The 27360-nt window shown below is 41.6% G+C and overlaps 1 protein-coding gene and 1 long non-coding RNA gene across 5 annotated transcripts in view; one reads left to right on the top strand and one right to left on the bottom strand.

Moving 5' to 3' along the window:
• Positions 1 to 22605, top strand: part of MAD1L1 (mitotic arrest deficient 1 like 1) — a 1068146-nt gene extending 1045541 nt beyond the window's left edge. For all 4 annotated transcript variants that reach the window (XM_089682390.1, XM_089682405.1, XM_089682399.1 and 1 more), the window contains one exon: positions 20748 to 22605. In XM_089682390.1, the coding sequence (XP_089538516.1) occupies positions 20748 to 20906 (159 nt within the window). In that variant the 3' untranslated portion in view covers positions 20907 to 22605. The remainder of the gene's footprint in view (positions 1 to 20747) is intronic.
• LOC149473050 (uncharacterized) overlaps positions 1 to 27360 on the bottom strand; it is a 92901-nt gene that overhangs the window by 16624 nt on the left and 48917 nt on the right. The window lies entirely within an intron of this gene.

Genomic DNA, 27360 nt, shown 5'->3' with positions numbered 1-27360 from the left:
CTGTAGCCTCTGACATTCTCCCGTAGCATGCCTGTAGTCTCTGACATTCTCCCGTAGCATGCCTGTAGTCTCTGACATTCTCCCTTAGCATGCCTGTAGTCTCTGACATTCTCCTGTAGCATGTCTGCAATCCCTGACATTCTCCTGTAGCATGTCTGCAATCCCTGACATTCTCCTGTAGCATATCTGCAATCCCTGACATTCTCCTGTAGCATGTCTGCAATCCCTGACATTCTCCTGTAGCATGTCTGCAATCCCTGACATTCTCCTGTAGCATGTCTGCAATCCCTGACATTCTCCTGTAGCATGTATGCAATCTCTGACATTCTCCTGTAGCATGTATGCAATCTCTGACATTCTCCTGTAGCATGTCTGCAATCCCTGACATTCTCCTGTAGCATGTATGCAATCTCTGACATTCTCCTGTAGCATGCCTGCAATCCCTGACATTCTCCTGTAGCATGCCTGCAATCCCTGACATTCTCCTGTAGCATGCCTGCAATCCCTGACATTCTCCTGTAGCATGCCTGCAATCCCTGACATTCTCCTGTAGCATGCCTGCAATCCCTGACATTCTCCCGTAGCATGCCTGCAGTCTCTGACATTCTCCCTTAGCATGCCTGTAGTCTCTGACATTCTCCTGTAGCATGTCTGCAATCCCTGACATTCTCCTGTAGCATGTCTGCAATCCCTGACATTCTCCTGTAGCATATCTGCAATCCCTGACATTCTCCTGTAGCATGTCTGCAATCCCTGACATTCTCCTGTAGCATGTCTGCAATCCCTGACATTCTCCTGTAGCATGTCTGCAATCCCTGACATTCTCCTGTAGCATGTCTGCAATCCCTGACATTCTCCTGTAGCATGTATGCAATCTCTGACATTCTCCTGTAGCATGTCTGCAATCTCTGACATTCTCCTGTAGCATGTATGCAATCCCTGACATTCTCCTGTAGCATGTATGCAATCTCTGACATTCTCCTGTAGCATGTCTGCAATCCCTGACATTCTCCTGTAGCATGTATGCAATCCCTGACATTCTCCTGTAGCATGCCTGCAATCCCTGACATTCTCCTGTAGCATGCCTGCAATCCCTGACATTCTCCTGTAGCATGTATGCAATCCCTGACATTCTCCTGTAGCATGTCTGCAATCTCAGACATTCTCCTGTAGCATGTCTGCAATCCCTGACGTTCTCATGTAGCATGCCTGCAATCTCTGACGTTCTCATGTAGCATGTCTGCAATCTCTGACATTCTCATGTAGGATGTCTACCATCTCTGACATTCTCCCGTAGCATGTCAGCAATCTCTGACATTTTCCCGTAACATGTCTGCAATCTCTGACATTCTCCTGTAGCATGTCTGCGGTCTCTAACACTCTCTTGTAACATGTCTGTGGTCTCTGACAGCTTTTTGTAATGTGTCTGCAGTCTTTTGTAACATGTCTGCGGTCTCTGACCATCTCCTGTTTACATGCCTGCAGTCCCTTGTATTCTTCTTTATTCTTCTACGGTATTACAGATGCAGATTATAATGTTCAGCTCTTTGTTGATGTCAGGCACTACAAGTGAGGCCCACTTTATCTACCATACTGACCTCCACTGTTTTATCAGGTATATAGCAAAATCGTTTGGCAACTGTATTTGAAGATCTTCCAATTAAAATTATCTTCTATACTGTTAAGCTGGCCATACATGTATGTGCAGCCTGGGTGTACAGAAGTCGATCTACTGACTATCAACATAAAACAGACATGATAGTCCATAAACAGATACAAACGTGATAGGTCAATCAAAATATGAAATATAAATATACATATAAAGTGCTTGAATGGTGAAAATCAAATAAGGTGCTTGAATGGTGAAGAATCACTACGATGTGCTTCAGATAAATGAAGTCTATTTGAAAAACACGGTGCTCCACCTTAACTCCACGTTCCTCCACCTAAAAATATATATGGATGGACGCTCACCTCCTATTGTGGCCCCATAAATGAATGCAGGTCAACCAAGCATGGTAATTCCAAAATGATGCTCTAGATGGCAGCAGAGAGCTGATGACAGGCACCCCTTCAGTGTCAGTATAAAATGGGACTCTTCTCAGATTAACTCCACATATAGAAAGAACAGAGGACATCTCCCATAGTGTAATACTGTTTTAATTCCACATAAAATAATTCCAGAGTGTCACTCACATGACAGAAGCAGTAAAATAGCAATTTGCAATTCAAAATTCCCGCTCTGTAAAAAGCCGGCAGTGATGTCACTAGGCTCCGCCCCCACGCGGTACATCACCAACCACGTGGCTTTGTCAGTATTTATGTATATTTTAAGTGTGGGATCACCTTTTAAGTGTTATTGCAGAGGCTAGATTTTATTAGCTTATTCACTAGTTTGATAGCGCATATTGTTTTTTTATTTATGATCTACTGACTATCAGTGCCACCCATTCTGGCGGCAACACTGATCAGTGTGTTCTGACAACGGGGAAGCATCATTCTTCCTTTTATATCACTCTAATATACCTCTGAAAGTATATAAAAAATTAGTTGCAAGGCACCTAGTCAACATGGCCTGTTCTTGTATTCCCACACTGTGGAAATCATCAAAGCCACCCTCCCTATCTCTTTGTTTTCATTAGATTGAGCACATAAGGAACATGGAGTATATGACCACTGTATTGAAAGGGACAGAGGAGAAAAACTGGAAAATGTGGTTCCATTGGACGGCATACTTCTTTACTACTGGGTTTTAGGAAATTTTCACTGGTTAATAGACACGGCGTAACTCACCTACTACCCTATGTGACATGAGGGAAACTTAGTAATGGTGCCCATCATTAACACAGTAGTAAATTTACATGGAAGCTGTAAAATAGGTTGGCTCATGGGTGCTTTCTGGGTGACTCTTCCCTTTTCTCTTTGAGCAGAACCCCCCCCCCTTTTTTTTTTTCTTTTTTTAAGGTACGCAACTTTGACATATCCACGTTCAGGGATCTCTGGTTCAAATTTTTCTTAATAATAATTTAACTACTTCCTTTGCAGAGTCTTATGAAACGTATGTAATGTATTTAAAACTTGTGAAGTGTCCTGTCAGGCATCTCATATTGTCGAGAACCTTATAAAGCCTGGCAGCCTTGAATATTTTCTTTGATTGTTGTATTTTGAACAATTTATATATTTTTCTATTTTCTTGATGTAAACTGTGATAAAACCCTACTGCTTGAATGAAAAACTGGTTGAATGAAAAATATTAGTGTATGTCCAGCTTTATTGATTGATAAGACATTTCCGAATAGTGGCAAGAATAAAATGAAGCTTAAGTTGTTGAGTTTGCCTTTTGCTCTTATGTTTTCCTTGGCTTCACTTGGATTGAAAAATGACATTGTTTCTTTACTCTCCTCTGCAAATGAATGTATGGCCACAAATGTATAGGGACCATACACTAACAAGTAGTGTTCATATTCTAAATTTAGTGGTGCTGCTTATCCAGCCTAAGTTCTGATTTATAATTCTGCTTTCCCTAAGTTCAGTGGTATTGGTTTTTTCTGCCTGCTGTTCAGGTATAGACCCTGGAAATGGCGTGAAAAAATACAGTAACCAGATTTACGAATATTTGTCTCCCTGGCCAACCACTGGGAGGTATAATGGCAGTGGTGTATGCTGGGGAGGCTAAAAATATTTGTGTTGACCTTTGAAAGTTATCTCTCATCTACAAGGCTCTGCCTGGTGAGGAGGTATGTTGATTGTTCCTGACCTCCCAGGCCTGAACTAGAAGATATTCCCAAGGCTGAAGCCTGAAGCTTGCACTGCCTGCCCCAAGGTGTTTGCTCAGGAAAAGTGAAACTGAATTCTAGGTAGGAACACCAGGGTTGGACTTCTACTGCTGGAGGTGCCCAAAGAAGTTGGGTATAGCTTGGACCTCGAAGGAAGTCTGTTGACTGGTACAGAAAGAGAAGTGCTACCTCTAGAGGGGTATGTGTAAAGAGTTAGCCTGTATTTTGATTTTAACCATATACACTGTTTGCTCACCTGTAGTGTACTCAATAGTTACATGTTGGTTTGCTTTCAAATTTTGCAGCAAATCAAGTAAAAAAAACTGACTCTGATTTACAGACAATCTGATGTGTGGCTCTAATTTTAGACATGGTATTCATGCGGCTGTTTTCCTGTTTAGAATTGCTATCATTACCAGTATCCTCAGCCTTAGAATAGCCCTGAACCTGAGACTGTAAAAATGAAGGTCAGTTTATTTACTGTCTTGACTGTAGCAATCAGTTGTACAATCTCTTTTACATTTCCAAGAATTGTGTGATGTTAGGGCCTCTTTGATTGAGTATGGATTGAGTGAACTCTGCTTTGAGCCTTAACCTAGAACTGAACTCCAGGCCCAATTTCATTAACCTTTGAATATTTAGATTGCAGCATACCTGGCACAAACACAGGCTTCATTCCATGTGTAGTTTTTCCCGTGTAAGACAGAACCCATAAGAAGGTACCCTTTCTCATTGGCAGTGTCCCCATATCCACAGTAGAGACTGGTTACTGCTGCCTTCTCTCTGTGAGCAAAGTGACCAGTCAGGGAGGGTTGGCAATATCATGCATGGACCAGAGACAAGAGCTAGCCCAGTACATACAAGTTCTGATCCCTCTGCTTATCTTTTGCATATCTCCCAGTCTACTTCTGTGCTTGTGGACAACAACTCCTTGCTCCAGCCAGGTGGGCTCTGATTAGGACCACCTATTTAACTCTTCAGTACAGGTTACCCATTTAGGAGGTGCTTTGCGCTGAAGGCATTTTGCAGATTCTACTGATCATGTGATCACTGTAACTGGCTGTCACCATGGCCCTATAAATGGGAGCCTGTCCTACCGTCTACCAATTTTAAACAGTGATCAAGAGCTGTCAGTGACATCTCTATCACAGTGCTGGGGGAGTTAAATTATGCATGCTCCCAGCACTAAACAGCAGCACTGGCCATACACATAGATGTGGCAGCATGGCATAAGACCCACTGGCCTGGAGCCGCTGTCAAGAAGTTAGGGTCACCTTACACATTACAATCTGATCATATCATCTTTTAGTCTTTGTATAATGAACTTTAGATTTATCCAAACAAAGTAATATGAGGGCCTACCTGTTATATCAAACCAATTTGTATACAATCAGGCTGGACTTTCTACTACATAGTTGGTGGTAGATCTAGGAGATTGTACAGTCATATTTTAATGTGCATTGTGAGCTTTAAAGTGACCCTTTCTTTTGTACATAAAAGTGGCAGCCACCCAACTTATAACGAGCATTTGCAGTAACATGCACATGGAAGGGCAACACAAAAAAAAAAATTCCCAGTACACTTACCAGCCAACCTGCAAAAACAACAAAATTGACCCTGTCTAACCATTTACATTAAAAATAGAGGGTTTTGTTTGTGCACATTTGCAAACATGTGTAAGTTGATGTCCCCACATCAAGGCTTCTCTACATACTGCAGTACTAACTCTATAGGGGTCAATATGGTTGTTTTGCAGGCTGGCTGGTAAGTGTGCTGGGAAATCTTTTGTTTGTGACCCTTTCCTTTGTCCATGCACTTAACAGTTCCCCTTTCCAGCAGCCTATACCTTTTCTTCTAGCTCCTCTTTTAGATGTGGGGAGTAGAGTGAAATGCCTGGCACTTTCAGGCACGAAGGAGCATTTGATTTTCTTCCCTTCTCCCATTTGTTAGGGCCAGTGTCCCCTGAATAGACCAGTGCAGTGACATTGGATCAGAGAAGGAGTCCAAAGCCCTGTGTAGGCTCAAACAAATTGGTTTAGGCATTACTCAAGGCTTTCGTTGTCCCCATTCTTGGCATGAAAGTAAGGAAAGGTACGTAAATGAGGCTGGAAGAGGGGGGAGTAAATGATCATTTTACTTTTTACCTGCTTGGACAGTGGTAAGAGTTCACTTTAAAGAGGGTTAACATTTTATTGAAGGAAATTGAGATGTTAAAAACAAGGGCACAAACCGCTGGTAATTATACAGGATAGGTTTACAGAAAAGAAACACTAATTTCCTTTTTTTAATCTTTTTTGTTTAAGAAATTTTCAGTTAATAGGATTACAGATCTCATATCTCCATTAACCCAGATTAGATTTTCTATTGCAATTGTATGCAGGTAAAGCTGAGACTGTATTTTAGGAACAATTAAGCTTATTGTAAGGTAGACTAATAGGGACCATAAAAGCCTCTTGTGAAGTACTGAATTCCTTTTTTTAGAGTAAAAGCTTTACATTATGTCCTTAATGATGAAAAAAAAAAGGAATATAATGCTCATTTAAAGGAAAACGATCATTGGTTTTGGTAAGTTTTATTTTAGTATTTTTTTTTAAATTATACATTTTAAATTGCTATATATATGTGCCAATACACACACACTCCTATACATTTACTGTATATGTACACAACTTTTGCTTTAAAATGAGCTTTTAATACATGACAAAGGATTCTCATAGCACAGAGATCCTGCTAAAACTGTGAACAAAGTCTTATAAATTATGAAGCACTGCATTAAGTTAGCTACATGTGTGTGCATTTCAATTTGTCAATTTCAGCTTGAGTTACTGAGGTCTGTAACCAGGCTTTTTACTTTAAAGAATGAGAGCCTGAAACCTGTGAAAAAGAACAGTTTATTGAAAAAATGTAAAGGTGAACTAACACACTACATCCCACCCCTTCACTCCCTGATGTACTTCTGACGATCCTGAGCTGTCAGAGCTCACACAGTCCAGGGAAATAAAATCCCCACTCTTCTTTCTCTTCTCTGTGCAGTGCTTCTGGGACAGACCAGATCAGTTTTGATTGGTCAGCGCAGTCACAGTGAATTGATCTGATTAGTTCTGAAAGTGCTGCACAGAGAAGAGGGAGAAGAGCAGGAATTTCAAATCCCCAGGACTGCCTGAGGGAGCACTGAGCGCTCAGCACACCCAAAGGTAAGTAAAGCAGGGACTGGGTGGGGAGGTAAAAGGAGAGAGAGGGGCGCCAGACTAAGTGCAGTATTTGACAATCATTTATTGCACACAATGGTATGTAACTCACAAAAGGTAAGTAGTTAGCAGGCATTGATACATAGGGACGTCATCCAGATGGGATTTCAGAGGCAGAGAAGAGAGGGTGGATGGACATCTGGGGACCATGGCTGTGGTGGAAGCCAGGTCTCCCAACTCAAATCGAGTCCTCTGCAGAGTGTACAGGCTGTGTCTTGTGTGGAACCAGGCTTGAATGCAAGATGGCTGCCGTGCGGAAGTGACGTCACTACGGATACGTAATGCCGCAGGAAGGGGTGGTAACACTTTTCAAAGCTAGTTGCTTCTTCATCAGACCTGATTGGCCACAGGGCCGGCCATCTAAATAGGGAGTTGAGGGGGAACTGTGTGGGACGGATATTCCCACCTTTTCAGGCTATGGATTCAGGAAGGGGGGTTGTGCAATGTTAAAGGCATATGGGATAGGAAAAAATGACAGCAGGATACATATGGGGGACAATTAAAAGAAATTACAATATAGAAGAAGCAACTAGCTTTGAAACGCGTTACCACATTACATTCCCGTAGCGATGTCACTTCCGCCCGGTGGCCATCTTGCGTTCCAGCCTGGTTCCACACAAGACACAGCCTGTACACGCTGCAGAAGACTTGATGTGAGTCAGGAGACCTGGCTTCCACCACAGCCATGGTCCCCAGATGTCCATCCACCCTCTCTTCTCTGCCTCTGAAATCCCATCTGGATGACGTCCTTATGTATCCATGCCTGCTAACTACTTACCTCTTGTGAGTTACATACCATTGTGTGCAATAAATGATTGTCAAATACTGCACTTAGTCTGGCGCCCCTCTGTCTCCTTTTATCTTCCACTACAGAATCCAGCTTAACTCTATAGGATGCTGCCTCATGACTGTGCTATCCAAATAACTGAATACCTTCCTACTACCTATGGGACTGTAATATTTAACCCCATCTCTCCAGCGCCAATATATTACCTACTGGGTGGGGAGAGTGTACAGTGTTAGTTCACCTTTACATTTTTTCTGTACATGTGAGCTAACACTTTAAGCTCTAACATTTAGTTAAAAAAGGAGCATGCAAAAAACATCTTTAAAAAATGACTCTTGTAATACCAGAATGTTTAACTCTTCCACAAGTTTGATTTCGAACTCCACTGACTTCAAGCCCCAATAAAATTTTCACATCTGAAACACGTTTTGAGTGCGCTGGATGCCTGGTCCCCTGCTGCACTTAATGGTTCCTCCCGCTGCCTTTATATCACTACTATGTCCTGTAATGATGAATGGGCCAGCAGATGGAAGCACCAACACGTGGTGAGGACATAGACATCTGTCACAATCGAATGTGTGTCAGATGTGAAGATTTTCCAGGAGATTTCATTACTTGGAGGCAGCAGAGGTTTGGAATTGCTGCCTGCCAAGAGAGTAAGTAATCATATATTTTTTAATTATGTAAGAGTCACTTTTAAGATGTGAGGGCAATGCCTACATACCAGCTAGCGCTTCAGACCACAAGGGTATAAAAATCAATTTGCACATATCTGTACCTACTAACCCTAAAAAAGCAAAAATCCCCCTATTTTTTTGATGTGTTGATATGTGAATACCCATCTGTTCCAGAAAAGCTGTGTTTTGCTGAGGACATTTCCTGTATTCCTGTGCAATCTGCCGCTTTTAACAGCTTTGTGTTTTGCTTTGAATAAAGCTTCAATTTTAACAATGTAGATGCTTTGAACAGTCACCCTCCGTGTTGGTTAAGAAGGATTTTGCAGGTGGAGGTTCAATTCTCTGCGGTATGAAATTGTCATTTAAGTTAGAGTAATTAAGTCTATTATGAACAATGCGCTTAAGTCAGCGGCAGGCGCATGGTGCGTGCGTTCTAGAAGCTTGATTGTATGATGATACATTGCTTTCCTGCTTTGATGAAAGATGGCATTATGTTACACCTGCCTTTGTAACACATACTTTACATTATGTAAATGTGCCTGTACAGTCCTCATTATTTTCAGCTCCCTTCTACTGTCTCTCCGAGTCGTCTTCACCGGTCCTTTCACTCCGGCATGTTGAGAATAGGATTTTGACATTTAGAAAATCTCAGGGAAAAAAAAAAAATGAAAGGCAGAATGCAGAAATAACGGATATGTCTAGTTAAAAAGGTCATGTATTTTTCAGATCTATTTATTTTTGGACTGCTCCGACGAAATCTCTTGTTTTGTGTTTTAAAGTTCACCTGTCGCCTAGTGGTGGCAACAGCCATTTTATGGGTTGAACTTGTAGTAAGATAAACAGGACTATCTGGGGCTCAGGTATATCATTCATAACTTGGGAATTCTTGATGTATAAAGCTGAACTCCAGGCAATCAGCTAAATACATTGGTGAAGTGTATATATGGGAGCTGTTTTATCAGCTTGAAATTCTGATCACCCAGTCCTGATATTTACACACAGCCAGGCTCATGACCTTACTTTTCTCTGCATCGGCTTGGTCATTTTTCTACTCCTAGCTTGTGATTGGGCGCTGAAGGAGCAGCAGACTAAAGAGCTCATCACTTCCTATCTTTATAGCCTGTTCCTTGTCAATAAATTTGCTTGTAGTACACCAGATTGGCTTGTACTGCTGTCCTTCCTCCCAGTTTTAGCTCTACTGTAAAGAGACTGATACTGATAATCAAATTCAGGTACTTACCCTGGATGCATGTAAAAACTAATTGTAATAATTCCATCATAGGAAACCAGATTTAATTACACTGATTATGCTACAGAAACTACATGGACAGTTTTCCTTGAATCAAAGCTGGTTATATTTTGCCTTCCCTGATTGGCAAAATCATGGCTGGTGGGAGAGGCTGGCAGGGTGCTGTACATAGCTTCCTGAAAACATCACAGCACCCTGCCTCAGGACTCCTCTCAACAGTCCTCAGCCTTGATGCAAGTAGTAGGCTGCTTCTTTGGAAGAGTTATGCAAGTTTCAAAATGCCTTGATAGGTGGGCAGTCTGGAGGAGTGGGCACTCCTTGGCAGGCTATATTTGCATGCAGACCACCCTAGGTAACACCCACATGTGATGGAAAAGTTTGAAATGCAATAAATAATAGGGGTGAACCAGGAACTGTGAGAAGAAAAGGGCTAAATAATGCTGGGCATCCTCCATCCAGGAAATGAGACAGGCTCTGTCTGACTTTCTGAAACTTCTAATACATACTGTGGGAAGCTTAACATGTGCAGAGAAGCCAGAGTAACCAATTTCACTACAGGAGAGAAGCTTTAAAAGTTCAGTCCACTCAATACCTTTTGGCTAGGTGGACCAAGTTCATAACCTTGTCCCTATCAGTAGCCTTGTGCTCCGGGGGGTTCATGGTAAGGTTCTACTCCTTCAGGGGGTGGACAAAAAGCACATCCTTAAGGGCACTCTTTTGTGTACCTTTTTTTTTACACTTATGGACTTTTGTTTTTGCGCACTGCCATAGATTAATAAAAAATAGCTAGATTTAAACCACTTGACAGTTTCCCATTTCCCCTAGGTACTTTGTTGGTGAAATATCTGTGCTTGGGTTCCAGGGTCTGCTGTGACCATTATGGAGGACTTCTGCTGTTCCTGTTGATTTTTTATTTGCTTTATATAATGGAGAATGCAGCAAGAGGAGATGTAAAAAAAAACTCCCAGATGGCCTGGAACAGAGTTGGTAATTCTGATAGATCTCACTTTTGAAATTTGCAAGACACACAAGTAACCAAGGGCTGACTTAGCCTACCAGGCTTCAGCTATGGCTATACATTAGAAGAACTCATTGTATACACACTGTAAATATGATATAGCTTAACTTTGACTACAGCTATCAGCAGGGGTGCATCTGTCACGAGGAAAACAAGGCATCTGTTTTGGGCAGCATTTTTCAGGGGGGCGGTATCGCCCCCAGGCAGAAGGGACCAGTGCCATCGCTACAAAGGACTGTACTTGGTTGGGGGGGTGGGCTCGTGTGTGTTCAGGCGGGGGGGTGGGCTCGTGTGTGTTCGGGCGGGGGGGGCGGGCTCGTGTGTTTTCGGGCGGGGGGGTGGTCTCGTGTGTGTTTGGGCGGGGGGGTGGGCTTGTGTGTTTTTGGCGGGGGGGGCGGGCTCGGCTATGTTCGGGCGGGGGGTTAGTACGAGTGAGAAGACAGAGAACCTGTCAGCCATGCCCAATAAAGGGCACAATGTCTATGAAGATCTATAGGTTCTACTCATTTTGCTAGGAGGGGCAGTATTCAAGTCTTCTCCAGCTGGATATTCGTGAAAGCTTGGTGTAGACTAGAAACTTTTGGCAAGTGTGAACTGACTTTGTTGTATTTTATATTGTGAATCAGTGGACACGGTGCCAGTACTGTTAACTTTTCGAGTGGCTTCAAGGTCTATCGGGTTGTGCAGCACCCATCTGTTCTGTGTAGGCAAACCAGTCCTCCATAGTGCTTTGTATAGACCAGGCCTCTCCAGCTGGTCCAAAGTCTCTGACTGTCTCCTGTATCCTGTCTGTAGTCTCTGACCGTTTCCTGTACCATGTACACAGTCTCTGACCATCTCCTGTATCCTGTCCACAGTCTCTGACCATCTCTTGTAGTATGTCAGCAGACTCTGATCGTCTCCTGTAACCTGTCTGCAGTCTCTGACCGTCTCCTCTATCCTGTCCGCAGTCTCTGACCATCTCATCTATCCTGTCCGCAGTCTCTGACAGTCTCCTGTATCCTGTCCGCAGTCTCTGACCGTCTCCTGTATCCTGTCCACAATCTCTGACAAACTCCTGGAGGTGGAGCTCAAATAGGAAGAGGTGGGGCCTAAAGTGGAAGGGGCAGAGTTCACAGAGGAAGGGGTGAATAGCGGTGGGACAAATTTAGATGGGGGGGCGCGATTTTAGTCATGCCTAGGGCAGCACAAAACCAAAATACACCATTGGCTATCAGCCTAAAACTAAAATGGAAAATGATGTCTCTAACGTCCTTCATCCATAAATTACTTTTCAGTTGTGGACTGACTTGGCTTTTAGGTATTAATCTTCCACCACTGACTCAACAGTTATTTGCTGTAAAAACTCAGGAGTCATAACATTACTATTGTAATCAGGCAATAGCTTCAAGAACATATAGAGGCATGATGTATTAAAATAATTAATAAAAACAGTTTAAAAAGTTAAACATTTTGATGAACTGATGAAGATTTCATGTTTGACAAAAAATAAAAGTCTAGACGACATTTTATGATGGGAAGGTGATGATTTGCAACCTTTTTTTTAAGATTTAAACCTGAAAGTCACTTTCTCAATCAACATTGACTATTTGTAATCCTTCTGCTGCTTGTATTAGTGGATAGACTGGAAAGTATATCATATTTTAAACTTTTTTTTACATATCTTCAATTAAATCCTGGTTTCCAGACCTAGGTTAAACTAAACTAAATTGTGACCTAACTAAATTGTGGCATACTTCCCAGGAGTCTTCAGGAGGGGTTTTCCCTGTAAAGCACACCCTCCTGTCTGCATGCATGAGCTAAGGGTAGATGGATTCTAGGAGGTAAAGGCTACATGAATCATCTCCCCTTACTCTAGATGGCCAAAGCTATTATTGTTTTCAGAAAAATAAAGAATGGAGACATGCTCAGATAGGTGAGCTTGCTTTAAATATTAAAAAGCGTTTTTGGTTTATGGTGGTCAAATGCGCTGTAGTTGTGCTTTAAGCTTGCATGCCTCCAGTGCATGTATCTAATGTACACCCTTTAATTTACCGGTTACCGTAAGCCAGGACTTTAAGCTAAGTTGTCTTTATATAAAAATCTATGATAGTTCCTTCCCGTTGATTAAACACTTACATTTTTAGGTTCTCTAATGATTAAAAATGTTAAAGCTTTGGATAGAGAGTTGAGTAATAACCAGCCATAAATAATTCAATAATTGTTCCTACATTTCCACTCGTATAGTCTACCACAGCTGCTACGTGCTTATGCGTGCAGATCATTCTACAGCATGTTCAGAGCTGAAGGCAAAGCGAGCCTTTTCGATCGACATGGAAATAAAAAACCTACAGAATTTTTTTTTTTTTTGTAGGCATTGATCTAAAAGAAACTTAGAAATACCAAGCGTTTTTTAAGTTACCCTGAGCTCCAAGAGCACATTAATATCAGGACCTACCTCTTCCATGCAGCCGTTTCCAAGACAATTAAGGCATTTTTCTAAGCCATATAATTACAGGGAAGTTATGAATTCTGATTTAGATTTACAGGGACTGCAGTGTTGCTCAAGTATTTTATTCTAGGCACAAATTTGTGTTAACTCTCCTCTTTGCAGACTACTAATAACTCTGTTATGTGTCAGGTCATTCTTGTTGTCTTCTTGTCACAAACCTGGACAATTCAGACTCGGCATATGATGAAGCAATGCCTACACAGATCGTACCTTCAACGACAATGCATGTCAATGGACCAGTAGATCCAGATATATTGGCAGATGATTGATCTCAGCTTCACTTGTAAAGCCGACCATACATGAATTGAAATTCAGCAGGTTCAGCAAGCATGGCAGAGATTCAATTCATGTATGGACAGGCTGACTATACCCAAGTCTATCCACTTGAGTTCAACCGACCTTTCTGATTTTTTGTCATTCAGTTACTGCCAGCAGTAATCATTATGTTCCGCCCACTGGCAAAACACAGTAGAGTTGCGGGAGGGATTCCCCTATCAACACTATGTTGAAGGGGGATTCAAGCAATTTTCTTTCCTTCCACCTATGGTGGAAGGAAAGAAAATCCAGTAATCTATGGGCTGCTTAAACGTCAGGTGTGATTCTGTCACCTTTTCCTGAGATTTCCAGTTGGTCAGTAAAGCTGCTTATCATATCAAAGAATCAATAGAAAGGCAGAAGTGAAGACCAGGCCAAGCTTCAGCTGTCAGAGAAAGTCAAAAGGACAGTCAGCTTTAAAATACTTCAAAAACCCAGTAAAAAGTCACAGCAATAAAGAAAATGTGACTGGCATACTGATCTTGGTGCGTTGTTGAGGATCCAGTTATGGATTTGCAGCCTCCATCAGACTGGGGGAGTCCTCGATTCCAAATGAATACAAAAACAAAGAAAGGCGCATTGGCCTGGTGTACTGCCTATGGTACCATTTATTTATAAAACACATGAATATACTCACAAATCCATTAAAATCACAAGCGTAAATATAATCAAAACAGGGTTTCTCCACATCTCTCTGGCTGGAATAGGTAATACACTGGATCAGTGCGCTCTTCTTTATTTTTATATTCCAAACTTCAGCTGTTTGTATCTCTGGATTTAGATCATTTTGTTAAGGGATTTTGCTGAGAACAGCCTCTGCTGGAGTATTTGTTCATCACACTTTCAGCCTACTTTTCTAATATCTATGATAGATTTATTTTAGGTCTGTTATAATTATAGAAGGTGCCCACAAGAGCAGGCTCTTTGCAATTGTATCCAGGCATCCAAAGCTCATATAGTCACCACATTCAAGGGCAAACAGTCCAACGAAGGTGTAACGGAACCGGACCCAAGACCGCACTTGGTTACTTCCGTTATACTGCAGCTTCCCTGTCCGAACACAAATCCCCGGACACCACCCACTGATCATGCAGGAAATAAGACAGCACCAGACTCTTCTTAAGACAGGAAGTCAACTCCTTTATTTTTACACAAACACAAGATATATACACAGGGTGGGGAAACACAACCAGGAACAGGAAACACATCATCAGCCCGCCCCATCAGTGGGAAGGGCTACAGGAAACACCCCCCCACCCAACCAAGAAGCAGAACAATGGGATGTAGCACATGACAGAGAACAATGGACAACCACCTGGCAGAGAACAATGGACAACCACCTGGCAGAGAACAATGGACAACCACCTGGCAGGGAACAATGGACAACCACATGGCAGGGAACAAAGGACAATCCCTACACCAATACACGATACTAGGACATCCACACCCTGTACCCCTTAACAGGCACAGGGTGGGTTAAACATAATGAAGGGAACATGAGCTGACACAGGGGTCCCCCCACCCTCAAAAGTCACTCCCGTCACAGAAGGCATACTTCAGACCCCCCAGCACCAGCTTATCAAGGAGAACATAGCACACAGACAAGGGTTTTCCAACATGTTTGGTCAGTCTTCCCCTAATATACCTTAGTCAGCAGTGTCAGATGTCCCTTAAGTCTTCCATTCTTCTCAAAAATGTTACATTATTGTCATTTAATTTCATCTAATGTTATCTGCCTTTCTATATAGTAACTGTTTTGGAGGTAGACCATGTCATTATGATGATTATAGCACGTGCATTTTGGAAGGATATCAGCTAAGACTGCTGTCAAGGAGAGACTGGCCGTCTTAATGGAGGACTTTTCATAATTGGGTAACTAAAGTTTATGTGTGACATGTAAAAAGGACATTCATTTTTTACCCACTCTGTGCTACAATATTAAGATCTGTATACACTGTATAAAACTTTTAGAACCATATATTTTTACCATTTTATCCCCAAAGAAGTGGTACTGCAAGACCCCTGAGACACATTTGCTTCTTTTGCTGAACAATTAGGAAAAGAAAACAACACAACGCATTTTTAAACATCTTGTTTTCTGACCTTTTTACGTTTGGCAATCCTACACTTCATTTACCCATTTAATTCAGCAAGCATCTTTAGAATTACCTTTGGGTATACACCTAAAATTGGTCTTTTATTTGTTGCACGGAACTCAAAAACAAGATTAAATAATGTCACAGTAAAAGGATGTGTGCCCTTCAAAGTTGTTCTCCAGTGCGAGGAGTTCCCAGCAAAAATTAAAACAAAAAAATCAAAGTTGTCTTCAGATACTTCAGAGCACATTCTTGAAAGCTTTTCAGCAAGAGCCAACAGGACGCTTGGGAGTATCCAACAAGGATGAAGAATACTCTGCTGAAATAGCCTTTCTTTGTGCACCTGTTTTCTCCCTAAGAAATACCTGTGCTTTCTCCGAATATCAGTTTGCATATTACTTTAGATTGTGTCAGGTATTTTCTCAAAAGGATGTTTACAACTTATTTAAGACTGATCTCAGAAGACCTTGCTTTGATTACATTAAAATGAAATCTGGGGATGCATGCAGGCAGCACTGCTTGATCTTTTAGTTTAGGCCTTCTGGAGTGCACACTGTTCACCTTTGTCTTCTATCTTGTGGTCTCAGAACCCCTGCTCATACCATACGCACCCACCATAAGCACCATGAGGTACCCTAAATGCAGAAAGCCTGGTGTATAGAAAAATTTGCAGTACTAAAAAGTTTATCCTGGCCACTGACCAGATTCAAACCTAACTTGGTTGTCTGCAAGCGACTGAATATATTGGAAACAAAAAACACTCAGCACAGGATCGGGAACATACACTTCCATTGACCCTTTGAGGTGCTCTACCTTTTACTGCAGTTGATTAAAGAGAACTATTTCAGTATATGTAAACCATAACAAGTAACATCTTTTATTTGCTCTACTTTTGGCCTGTTGAATATACTTTGGAAAGAATTTTGCCATATTTGTTTGATAAGTGCAAAATAAATACTCGATCCTGCGGTACCAGCACTGCTCCTCCATAGATACAGTGCAGTGTGTTAGCATTGTCACCCTAGCAAAGGAAGTGTGTTACTGCCAGGATCACCAGGTGAAAAGGGGAAAAAAAGCCATAAAAAATGAATACACACAGCGTACCACATCTAAGGACTAGTAGACTGATCTATTTCAAAATCTTTTTCTATTGAATTAGGCTTTAAGATAAATATAAGTAAACTTTCGGACTTTACGCCGAGCACACCCAAATGTGCAATCTCTTGTCGTCTGGGCCTCGACACCGAGCAGCCACACATTTGCGTGCAATTAAAAAGAACATATGTGCTGAGAGTGCGCGCTCCCAGCAGTCATGTCCGGTACTCACAGAAAGGTCCCGATCTCCGCTTGTGATTGGGACCTTTCCTGATCATGTGACTGCCGTGACAGCAAATCACGGCAGTCACGTGACCCTAAAACCCCACCTGCCTCCCAGCTTCTGAAACCCATAAAGTGTCGGGAGGCGCCGGCGCCAAGGGGTTAAGGGCACATTTTGACATGCAAAGAAAGGTGATGCCTTTGCGCCACGTTAAAAAAACGCTTGCCTCTGTGTTGGTTTTTTATTTTGTAGATTTTTGTATTATTTCAGCTAGTAACTTTCCAAACGCATCTCAAAAGCGCTGTAAATGCCATGGAGGTGCTTGTGACACATTTACAGTGTATTTGCAGCGTGTTTACATTGTCATCAATGGGAAGCAGCAAAGTCTGGCAAACACGTCTGGTCAATTGTGACGCAAAGCAATGTGATGCTAATGAAACCATGTGAACAACACTGGCTGCTGCAAGACACATAATTGTAACAGGCGTTCATGGAGTTTAGAAATGCTCATGAAAGCCTTTCTCCTGAAGCTAGTGTAAATTTAGCCTCAACAGAAGTATTTGTGTAGTTGACTGCTTTAATTTGTATTGATTTCATCATTACAAGCCTCTAAAAAAAATAAAAAGCCAGAAAATATTAATCTAAGTAATAGTTTATAAATAAAAAGGGGGGGGGCAAGACATTAGGCCCCAGCCCTGCCCCTACCACTGAAATTTTAATTGTAGACAAAATCACAAATTAATTGAAAAGAGCTATATGTTCAAAAGCTGAAATTATAAAATTGGGCAAGTTGCCAAAAAAAAAAAAAGAAATTTAAATGGAGTCCCTCTGAGGTGAATAATAACATTTTGCACATAATAAAATATTTTCATAATAGCCATGCAGTCATGAACTTATATTACCTTTTTTTCATGAATATGCAGTACTGGTGATTTATGGTTAGAAGGTTTACTGAAATTAAAAAAAGGTGTTAAAAGGTTGTATTTCAAGATGTAAATTGCTCTCCAATAACACATCTACTATTTTTATTCCTTCCAAAAAATAAAAGAATAATTTTAGTTATGAATCCCATTATTCGATCTTGGCCAAGTTAGATTGACTTAAAGGATGCATTTATTTAGAGCAGGTTTGTGTTGGAAACTGTTAGGGGTGTTATCACTCACCTGCTTTATAGAGGTTCCTGGGGCCCCAGCTAAGAATGCCTGGTTATAGGCTATGCAGAGTGTTCAGCTGCCTGTTACAGGACACACACCAATGTGAGACCCTTTGTGGTCATATCTGCAAGAGGTTTATGTCTATCTGTGGTCAATTGTTAGAAAGTCAGTACGAGATTTCTCTGTTGGGTCCCAGAGTTCTTTAATTGGTATGTAACCGGATGCCAGCTGAGGACTCAATAACCTGGGTGTTGTCTAAATCTACTCAGAAAAGGAACAAATGACCATCTTCAATTGGAATGTGCCCACAGCCTGTAGGTCTGAGTTTCTTTATTTTCTGCACATTTAGAAGTAAAGAGCAGCAAGTCTCCTGTTTGATCTTCACAAGTTTCTCTGTTTCTACTCTAATTGTTTCCCCTTTACAAAGAGTTTAAGCTGCCTACTTGCATTTCTTTTGTCTGTGGTATAAGAGCTTTCCTGTATTGTCTTGTCATGTTCATCTATGACCTTGCAGGAGAGGAACAGAAACAATTACTTGTTTTTTTGAGACTTCATTTAGTAAATAGCGATTAACATCCAAATGAAGTTTAATAGAGCATAAATTAAGGATTGTTAAGTCTTCTCAAGCAAAGTTTTTTGCTTTGTGCATTTTTCAGCTTGGTATAATTACCCTTTGCAGTTGTTTCCTAAGAAGCAGGGATGCTTTACTACGTCTACTTAAACTAGAATGGAAATGAAATCCACCATAAAACCACAGGTGGCCTGTTTAAAACTAGTGAAATAGTATTGGAGAGGTAGGAACAGGCACATCAACTTCTGGCACTACGACTGCACCTGTGTCTCATCTCCACCCACTTACCACAGTTACGTAGAATAGGAGAGAGTGCCTCCAGATTCATTTTGTATCCTGCGGCATGTAACAAGAGGGCTGACTTCTTGTTGGCCAGGTAGGGACAGAGATGGGAATTGATGTTGATGTACCGGACCAGTGGAGTTAACCTTTCATGGAGTTCTCTGTCAGTGGCAAAGCTCAATAACAATCGAGCTAAATAACAATTGAGCTGAATAACATTGGTTTCCTAATAAGCAATACATTTTGTAAGATTAAGTGGCCTTTAGAGACGGTTTCCCCTAAAGCTGGTTGTAGGACTTCCTTTTTAAAATTAAAACTAAATTATACTTACCTGCTCTGTGCAATGGTAATGCACAGAGCCACCCCTTACAGCTTCTTCTGGGGTCCCCCACCAGTGCTGTCCATTACTCCTCTTCTACAATTGCCTCCATAGCAAGCCACTTGCAGGCACACATGAGGGTGTGCTCCTGAGCCAGGCTCTGTGTATCCATAGGCACAATGCAGCTCGGCCATGCCCCCATTCCCTCCTTACAGGATTTGACTGACAGCAGCACGGCCTATGGCTTCTGCTACTCTCAGCAAAGCCTGTGAGAGCTGGGAGAGGAGAGAGAAGACCTGCAGTTGGGCACAATGGTGGATCAACGGGAACAGGCAGTGGAAAGTTCTTTTTTAAAAAAAAAAAAACCTTTATTGTTTAGTACCACTTTAAATTATATCTAAAAGATGTAACTTTTATTTAGTTTTGGACAGAATAGGGCAGTGTTTCTCAACCTTTTTTCAGTCAAGGCACTCTTTAAAATTATGGACAGTACCGAGGCACCCCATTCTAAAATATGAAAAACTATTCTAATAGTTTTATATAATGCAGCAACATCCACACATGTAGGGCACCCAACATTAGAGGTGATTTATTCTTCCAAAGCAAATACACGTTTGCACACTGGTACTGACTAGTATTCCAGTGTTTTTTTCTCCTTCAGTTTTTCTCCATCACTGAGCTAATGTGACCCCAGCACTGACTGAGAGGGTCAAACTAGAATGCTGTGCTGGCAGGTGATATCTTCCTTATCAATTGATAATGTCATTGGTTGTCAGGATCCAGGTGGCTAGAAGGTCATAATGGTGCACAATGAAATCCTGTGGCTTTGTGTAACTAACAGGCATGCTTGTTCCATCCGCTAGCTTGTTTAAAAGTTTTAGGCAATTTTTAGACATTTTGCCAAGGCACCCCAGGGTGCCTGGGCACCCTGGTTGTGAAAGGCTGGAAGAGGGAATAGTTAAAAACCACTTACAGGTTTTTCCTTTAATCTGTGCTCCATTAGGCAATTCTCCCTTCATTCCCCCATAGACACAACAGCTCATGAGAAAAAAACACTCTAAAGGTAAATCCTCTCTGCCACAGTTGTCACTCGAACAGGTTTCTCCCTTTGGTTCTGGTGACAACTCAAATTTTATTTTTTTTTTCTTCTGTTGTCACCAACCCAAATAGAGAGGGTAATTCTCCCACACAGGGACACAGACAGCAAAATAACCTGAACATGGTTCTATTCATTCCCTGCTCTGTCTATACTTTTTAATATATGTTTCACTTTTCACTTTCCCAATTCTGATTAAAGAAGGGAAGCAAAACCCTGGTTGGTTGCTGTTGGCAAACACACATCTTATTCTATATTTTCCTGTGCTTTACTTTTCATAACTTGTCTTCACTGATCAATCCTTTCCCCGGGACATAATTGTAATATTTTGTATTTCTTTCTTCTTTTAGTCAACCAGCCCAAGTGGAGGAAAGCTACAACTTCTGGAAACAAACTTCTCCCTGACTTTACGTGACTTCATTGACCTTCACCTCCATCACCAGAACAGTATCCCTGCATTCCTGAGTGCCGTCACCTTGGATCTCTTCAGCCGTCAGACCTTCGCCTAAAGCATTTTACGGCCGTATCTATGTGTTTTGTATCAGCACGTATAATTTAGATCAGATATTGATTGTGTCACATGGAGCTTTACAAGAGAGGAATATGTTTTAGTAACCACATTTTGGAAAATGTGAAACAAACTACAGAACATACATATTTAGCTCATGCTAGGAGTGACAAGCACATACAATTTTCGCAGCTGCATTTATATGATATCAATACCTGCTACTAGCCAAAGACCCCCCATACTGCCCTTAGGAAATATTTTTTGGCAGTTATCATTATTTAAAACAAATGGGAGCTAGTCAGCGTTCTGGAAAACTGTGGAATCAAGTTTCTATGGGCAAAATCTCTACTTCAGTCCCAACCCCAGCAAACAGTTTTGGATAGAGTGCAGAAGGGTTAGATGGTTAGTTAAATATTGTCTGTCTCTGTTGAGATTTGTCTGTGAGATTTTAAATACTGTCTGTGTTCTCAGAGACTTTTCTTCTCTTCCTGTGCTGCCTGTCAATCATCAGCTGGTCAGGAAGTATCTCTCTTATGGGGGCACAGACAGAAATAAAATGCCAAAAATGGATATAACTCTTCTTCCAGATATAGTGTTGCTTTACTAAATCCGGAGAGTGCAAAATCTGGTGCAGCTGTGCATAGAAACCGATCAGCTTCCAGGGTTTTTGTCAAACCTTCACTTCATTATCTGCTGTTAGAAGATGATTGCCTACCATGCACAGCTGCAACAGATTTTGCATTCTCCAGTTTTAGAAAGTCAGTCCCTAAAGATTCCCAATGTAGAAATCTAACCTCACCTCCTGTCCTGTTTGTCACCCATCAAATAGACAGGAAATGAGGAATAAAATTCTCCCAGATGAGGACACATCCACAAAAAGTTAACAACAGTTCTAACCCTTCTATTCGGTCCCTCCACACTGTGCAGGTTGACTTTCTCTGAGATTTCACAGCCATTTTTGGGATCTAGAACACCAATGATATTAACAGACAATTTGTTCTTTGTGGGTGGAGCTTTATAACATGCTGTTCATAATAGACCCACCCTGTAAGTGTCAGTCACATGCTCAGCCTTTTGTTTGTATGATTTCAGTTATTGTGCTCGGATCCTCTCTTGTCTCTTTTTTTTTTTTTAATGAATCTACTGCACAGTAGCACACAGCAGCAACATCGTTTTACTCTTTCACTAATATAAATTTAGTAAACTGGAAACTGATTAGTGACTTGTGTTATGTTTCCCATTGTTTCATGTAATAAGACTGTATGTGGCCTTACTTAACAGAAATAAGTGAAAGGAAAATCTCCCACCAAGAGCTGTTTACTGTATATTGGAAGATTGGCCTGCCCTGTAGATATGCTGCCTAATTGAAGTCTGTTCTAGCTGGCTGGTATGGGCTGTTTACACGTAAATGCTGGTCCCTCAGGTATGGAATGTGACTTTATATTGCTTAAGTGTGTTACACCGTCAATAATTGAAAAGGTTACCATGGCATCATCAATTAAGGCATCTTAGCTGTATGTTAGGTCACCAAAAGGCACATAAACAGCCATCATGGTTTTCTAGTCTTGCATCTGAAAGATAACCTGCCATCATCTGTTGATTACAGCTGTTCTGTACTTGGAGCCTTTTTTCTTATATATTTGACTTGCCTAATGTAACTTTTTTTATAAAGAAATAAAATGCAAATGTCTAAACTGTCAGTTTTTCTTTAAATATTTATTAACACTTTAGAGCAGATAATGACACCAATCTATAATTTCAGCCTTGGTTTTACTTGAAAAAAAAACAATAGTCACTATCAGGGCTTTTGAATAGGTTCAGGAAATCCTCCCTTCTCACCTCCGATCACTGTTCCTTGGTTCTAACCTCTAACTACCTCTCAGTTCTGCCCCTTTTAGAGAATACAGAACCAAGTATCATTTTGTGGTGCTAGGCAATTTATATGGAATATATTCATAACAGGAAAGGCAGTAATGGATCTCCTGCAGCTAGCAACAATGGACCCCCAAGTGACAATAGATTCCCAATAGCCAGCATCAATAGACCCTCCAGCAGCCAGCAACAATAAACCCCTCCCTCAACAGTAAATACTTCCCAGCAAGGATTGACCCCCCAGCAACATAAAACTGGTTGCCAACAACATCAATTTCCCCCAGCAGCAACAATAGACTTCCACCATAAAAATAGATCCCTTCCAGCAACAATAGATCTCTCAGCAGCCAGTATCAATAGACCCTTCCAGCACACCTCAGTACCTCTTGCCAATACATACATTAAGTGCTGGAGGTGCCGGAACTGCATTCCCCCTGAAAAAAGCCCTGGTCAGTATACTCCCCCACCCTTGTTGAATCTACTGGTTTTAAAGGGAACAGAGTAGAGACAATCAGTTCATGTGCTGACAAGAAGCATATTCATAAGAGAGGAGAAGATAGCAGAGTGACTAAGGGATGAGTTCATCACAGTGCTGCTTCTCCTTTCACTGTCCAGTAACAGATTAGGGTAGCTCTAGAGGAAGTGGGATGAATGATGCTGGCCATAAGACCGGGACATCTAGAGGAAGAAAAAAGTATTGTGGAGGAAATCTTGCATATTGCAGCAAAAGCTGGTTTTGTTATTGTATCTATTAAATTACTCTTCATTTTTATCTTATTTTTGTCTGGAATTCTGCTTTAACACATTCACCTGCACTGCATGTTTTCTAAATGTCACATTCACTGCTTTATATATACACTGTATTGCCAAAAGTATTGGGACACCCTTCCAAATCATTGGATTCAGGTGTTCCAATCACCTCCATGGCCACAGGTGTATAAAATCAAGCACCTAGGCATGTAGACTGCTTCTACAAACATTTGTGAAAGAATGGGCCGCTCTCAGGAGCTCAGTGAATTCAAGTGTGGTACCGTGATAGGCTGCCACGTGTGCAATAAGTCCATCTGTGAAATGTCCTGGCTACTAAATATTCCATGGTCAACTGTTAGTGGTTTTATAACAAAGTGGAAGTAACTGGGAACAACAGCAACTCAGCCATGAAGTGGTAGGCCACGTAAAATGACAGAGTGGGGTCAGCGCATGCTGAAGCACACAGTGCGCAGAAGTGACCATCTGTCTGCAGAGTCAATAGCTAAAGACCTCCAAATTTCGTGTGGCCTTCAGATTAGCACAACAACAGTGCGTAGAGAGCTTCATGGAATGGGTTTCCATGGCTGAGCAGCTGCATCCAAGCCTTACATCACCAAGTGCAATGCAAATCATGAGATACCATGGTGTAAAGCACACCATTACTGGACTTTAGAGCAGTTGAGTCGTGTTCTCCGGAGTGACGAATCACACAATCCAATAGACATGTCTGGGTTGGGCGGTTGCCAGGAGAACGGTACTTGCCTGACTGCATTATGCAAAGTGGAAAGTTTGGTGGAGGGGGGATTATGGTGTGGGGTTGTTTTTCAGCAGTTAGGTTTTTCCCCTTAGTTCCAGTGAAGGGAACTCTTAAGGCGTCACCATAAAAAGACATTTTGGACAATTTCATGCTCCCAACTTTGTTTGAACAATTTGAGGATGGCCCCTTCCTGTTCCAACATAACTGCGCACCAGTGAACAAAGCAAGGTCCATAAAGACATGGATGAGTGAGTTTGGGGTGGAGGATTCTGACTGGCCTGCACAGAGTCCTGACCGTAGTCTGATAGAATACCTTTGGAATGAATTAGAGAGGGGACCGCGAGCCAGGCTTTCTTGTCCGACATCAGTGCCTGACCTCACAAATGCGCTTCTGGAAGAATGGTCAAACATTCCCATAGACACCCTCCTAAACCTTGTGGACAGCCTTCCCAGAAGAGTTGAAGCTGTTATAGCTACAAAGGGCGGGCCAACTCAGTATTGACTAAGACTGGGATGCCATTAAAGTCATGTAAAGGCAGGCATCCCAATACTTTTGGCAATATACTGTATATACCCTGTGTGTCTATGGGCTGTATGTGTGCGAGGTTTGCATATGTTTCCTGGATGATATCGAGGGAAGAATAGATTTTCCAGGATGGATTTTCACAATGCCAATAGCTAATAATCCCCCAAGGTAAGACCAGCACCAGGGGTGTTTAATCATTGCATGAACATGTACACTTGGCTGACATGAGCAGGCGTGTCTTTAAGGGAACAAGTTGCATTTAACTTTAGTAATATGTATAACTTTTCTATGGCTTTCAGTAGAGGACAAATACATAGGGTTTGTTCAGTGTTAACTGAGCAGAAAATATAAAATTAAAGGTTTATTTCTGCAGTCTCAGGCTTAAACGTATGATGAATCGCCCACTGCTCATTGGCAGAAGAAGGGTCTGATTCCTGCTCATTAAGCAGCATTAACAGCCAGCTCCATCATTTATGTATATCCAGTGTTGCGTCACTGCCTTCTCATGCCAGTCACTACAATAGGCTGAGTGAATGTCTCCAACTCTCTCCCACTCACCTATGAAGGATAAATTAAGTAATTAATAGCTTTACAATGAAAGCCCCTATCGGAGGCTAACAGAATCAGGTCTAAAGTGGGAAGGAAAATTGATGGAATAGAGCGAAATCCTATTGGACCAAACTGATTCTCTTATATATGTTATAATCAGGTATTCTACGCTGCATGTTCTGCTTTAAAATAATCAGCTACATCACAATTTACTGATATGAAGCTCCAAGTTTTGCAGGTTGAAGTTGAAGTTTTAATAACACATGTGGGCCACAGCCAATTCTTCCTCCTTATAGAAATCATTTAGAAATATATGCTGTGCATTCAACCTTCTGACTTCTAACCTAAAGTCAAGTTTCATTAGAGCTATAAATATCAAAAGTTTGCACTGTCCAGTCGGCCTATGCAATATATTTGGTTGGCACAGACCTATAGAGAGATCCCAACCCCATCTCTCTCCTACATTATGCTGACTACACCTACTGACTACACACAGAGGAATAATGGCTTTAAATGTCATATGGACCCACTTTGTGACCAGTGATTTGAGTTTGGCGGAATACCTTTGTCATCAGGAGAGACAGGCAAATTCCAGGCAGATAGACATAGGCTGACAAAAATAGAGATAACAGGCCAGTGATCAGGATAAACACAGATAAAAGAGTACAAATGCGCAGTCCAAGACATTCACCTAATCAATCCAGGGTATTAACAAACAGAAGTTAAACAGACCTGAATCCAGAGCATAAACAGCCAAACAAATGGCCTTACACTGTATATATTTTTAAATTAAAATAATAAGCATGGTATACTGTACTTACCTCCTCTGTGCAACGCTATTGCACAGAGCAGCCCGGAATCTCCTCTTCTGAGGTTCCCTACCAGCACTCTTGGCTCCTCTTCTTCTGTGTGCCACCATAGGAAGCTGCTTCCTATGGTGGCACACCTGCAGGCTCATTCCCGAGCTGGACTAGTTGCTTCCATTGACACACACAATGTGGCTTGTACCTGCCCCCCCAGCTCCCTCCTCACAGGATTTGAACAGCAGCTGGAGCCAAATAGCTCCCAGTGCTCTCTGAGCCTGTGAGGAGAGAAAGAGAGACCAGTGCTGCTGAAGACTGGTACAGCGCTAGATTGAGATAGGTAATCAGGTAAATCTAAAGGGAGGTGATGGGACAATACAACTACTGGGACATTTTTACCTTAATGCAGGGAATGCATAAAAAGATAAAAATGTCTAGTCTTTGAAACATTTTATACTTGCTGAATGCCAACAGTACATTTACTGCTGGCGGGCAGCTCCCCTAAGCAACCCAACATACCCGTACGTTGCGGTGCTCATGCTCACTGTGTTCCTCACCTGGGGAACATAGCAGCTTGCTCTGCAATCGCTTTGTTCACAGTATTGAGCTGCTGTGAGCTGCCCAGATACCACGTGATCACTGTGTGATCATATGTTGCATAGTAAACAATAGTCATTAATGGAATCCATTCATGACATCATTGTTTACTACTGTGTGTGATCTGTGATTGGTCACCAGTGATCACACGTGAGCCACCCTGTACCATGTGATAGCTGTGGGCCAATGACAGCATCACAATAGTATACAATGAGTCATGAATGAAAACCATTCATGACAGTTTAAACGATTGCTGTTACAGTGATCACCCCTGTAACAAGCAGTCACTGTGTATTAAAAAATTGTATATATATCCTTGATCATCAAGGTTCTGTGAACCTCATATCTATGTGAGTGGCAATCTTTTTAGACATTTTTATGGTAATAAAGCCTTACTACACTACAAGTAGTTCCTTCTCTTTTGAGCACCTATCCATCAGAGTGGGGACTTAAAGAATTTTTCATGAGTTAGCCTAGAGCAGGGCTTGAAAAAGCCACTTGCCAAATGCGAGGAGAAATTCTCTAGCAGCGAGCATAGATGATGGAGTGGCTGCGCTCCCAGCCTCATTGTGAAGCCGAGTTCCGGTTTCCAGCTTCTTTG

Source organism: Staurois parvus, unplaced genomic scaffold, assembly GCF_062004578.1.
Source record: "Staurois parvus isolate SC_StPar_1 unplaced genomic scaffold, SC_StPar_1.0 ptg000018l, whole genome shotgun sequence".
Taxonomy (NCBI): Eukaryota; Metazoa; Chordata; class Amphibia; order Anura; family Ranidae; genus Staurois; species Staurois parvus.
The sequence above is the reverse complement of the archived record's forward strand: the minus strand, read 5'-3'. Positions and strand labels throughout refer to the sequence as shown.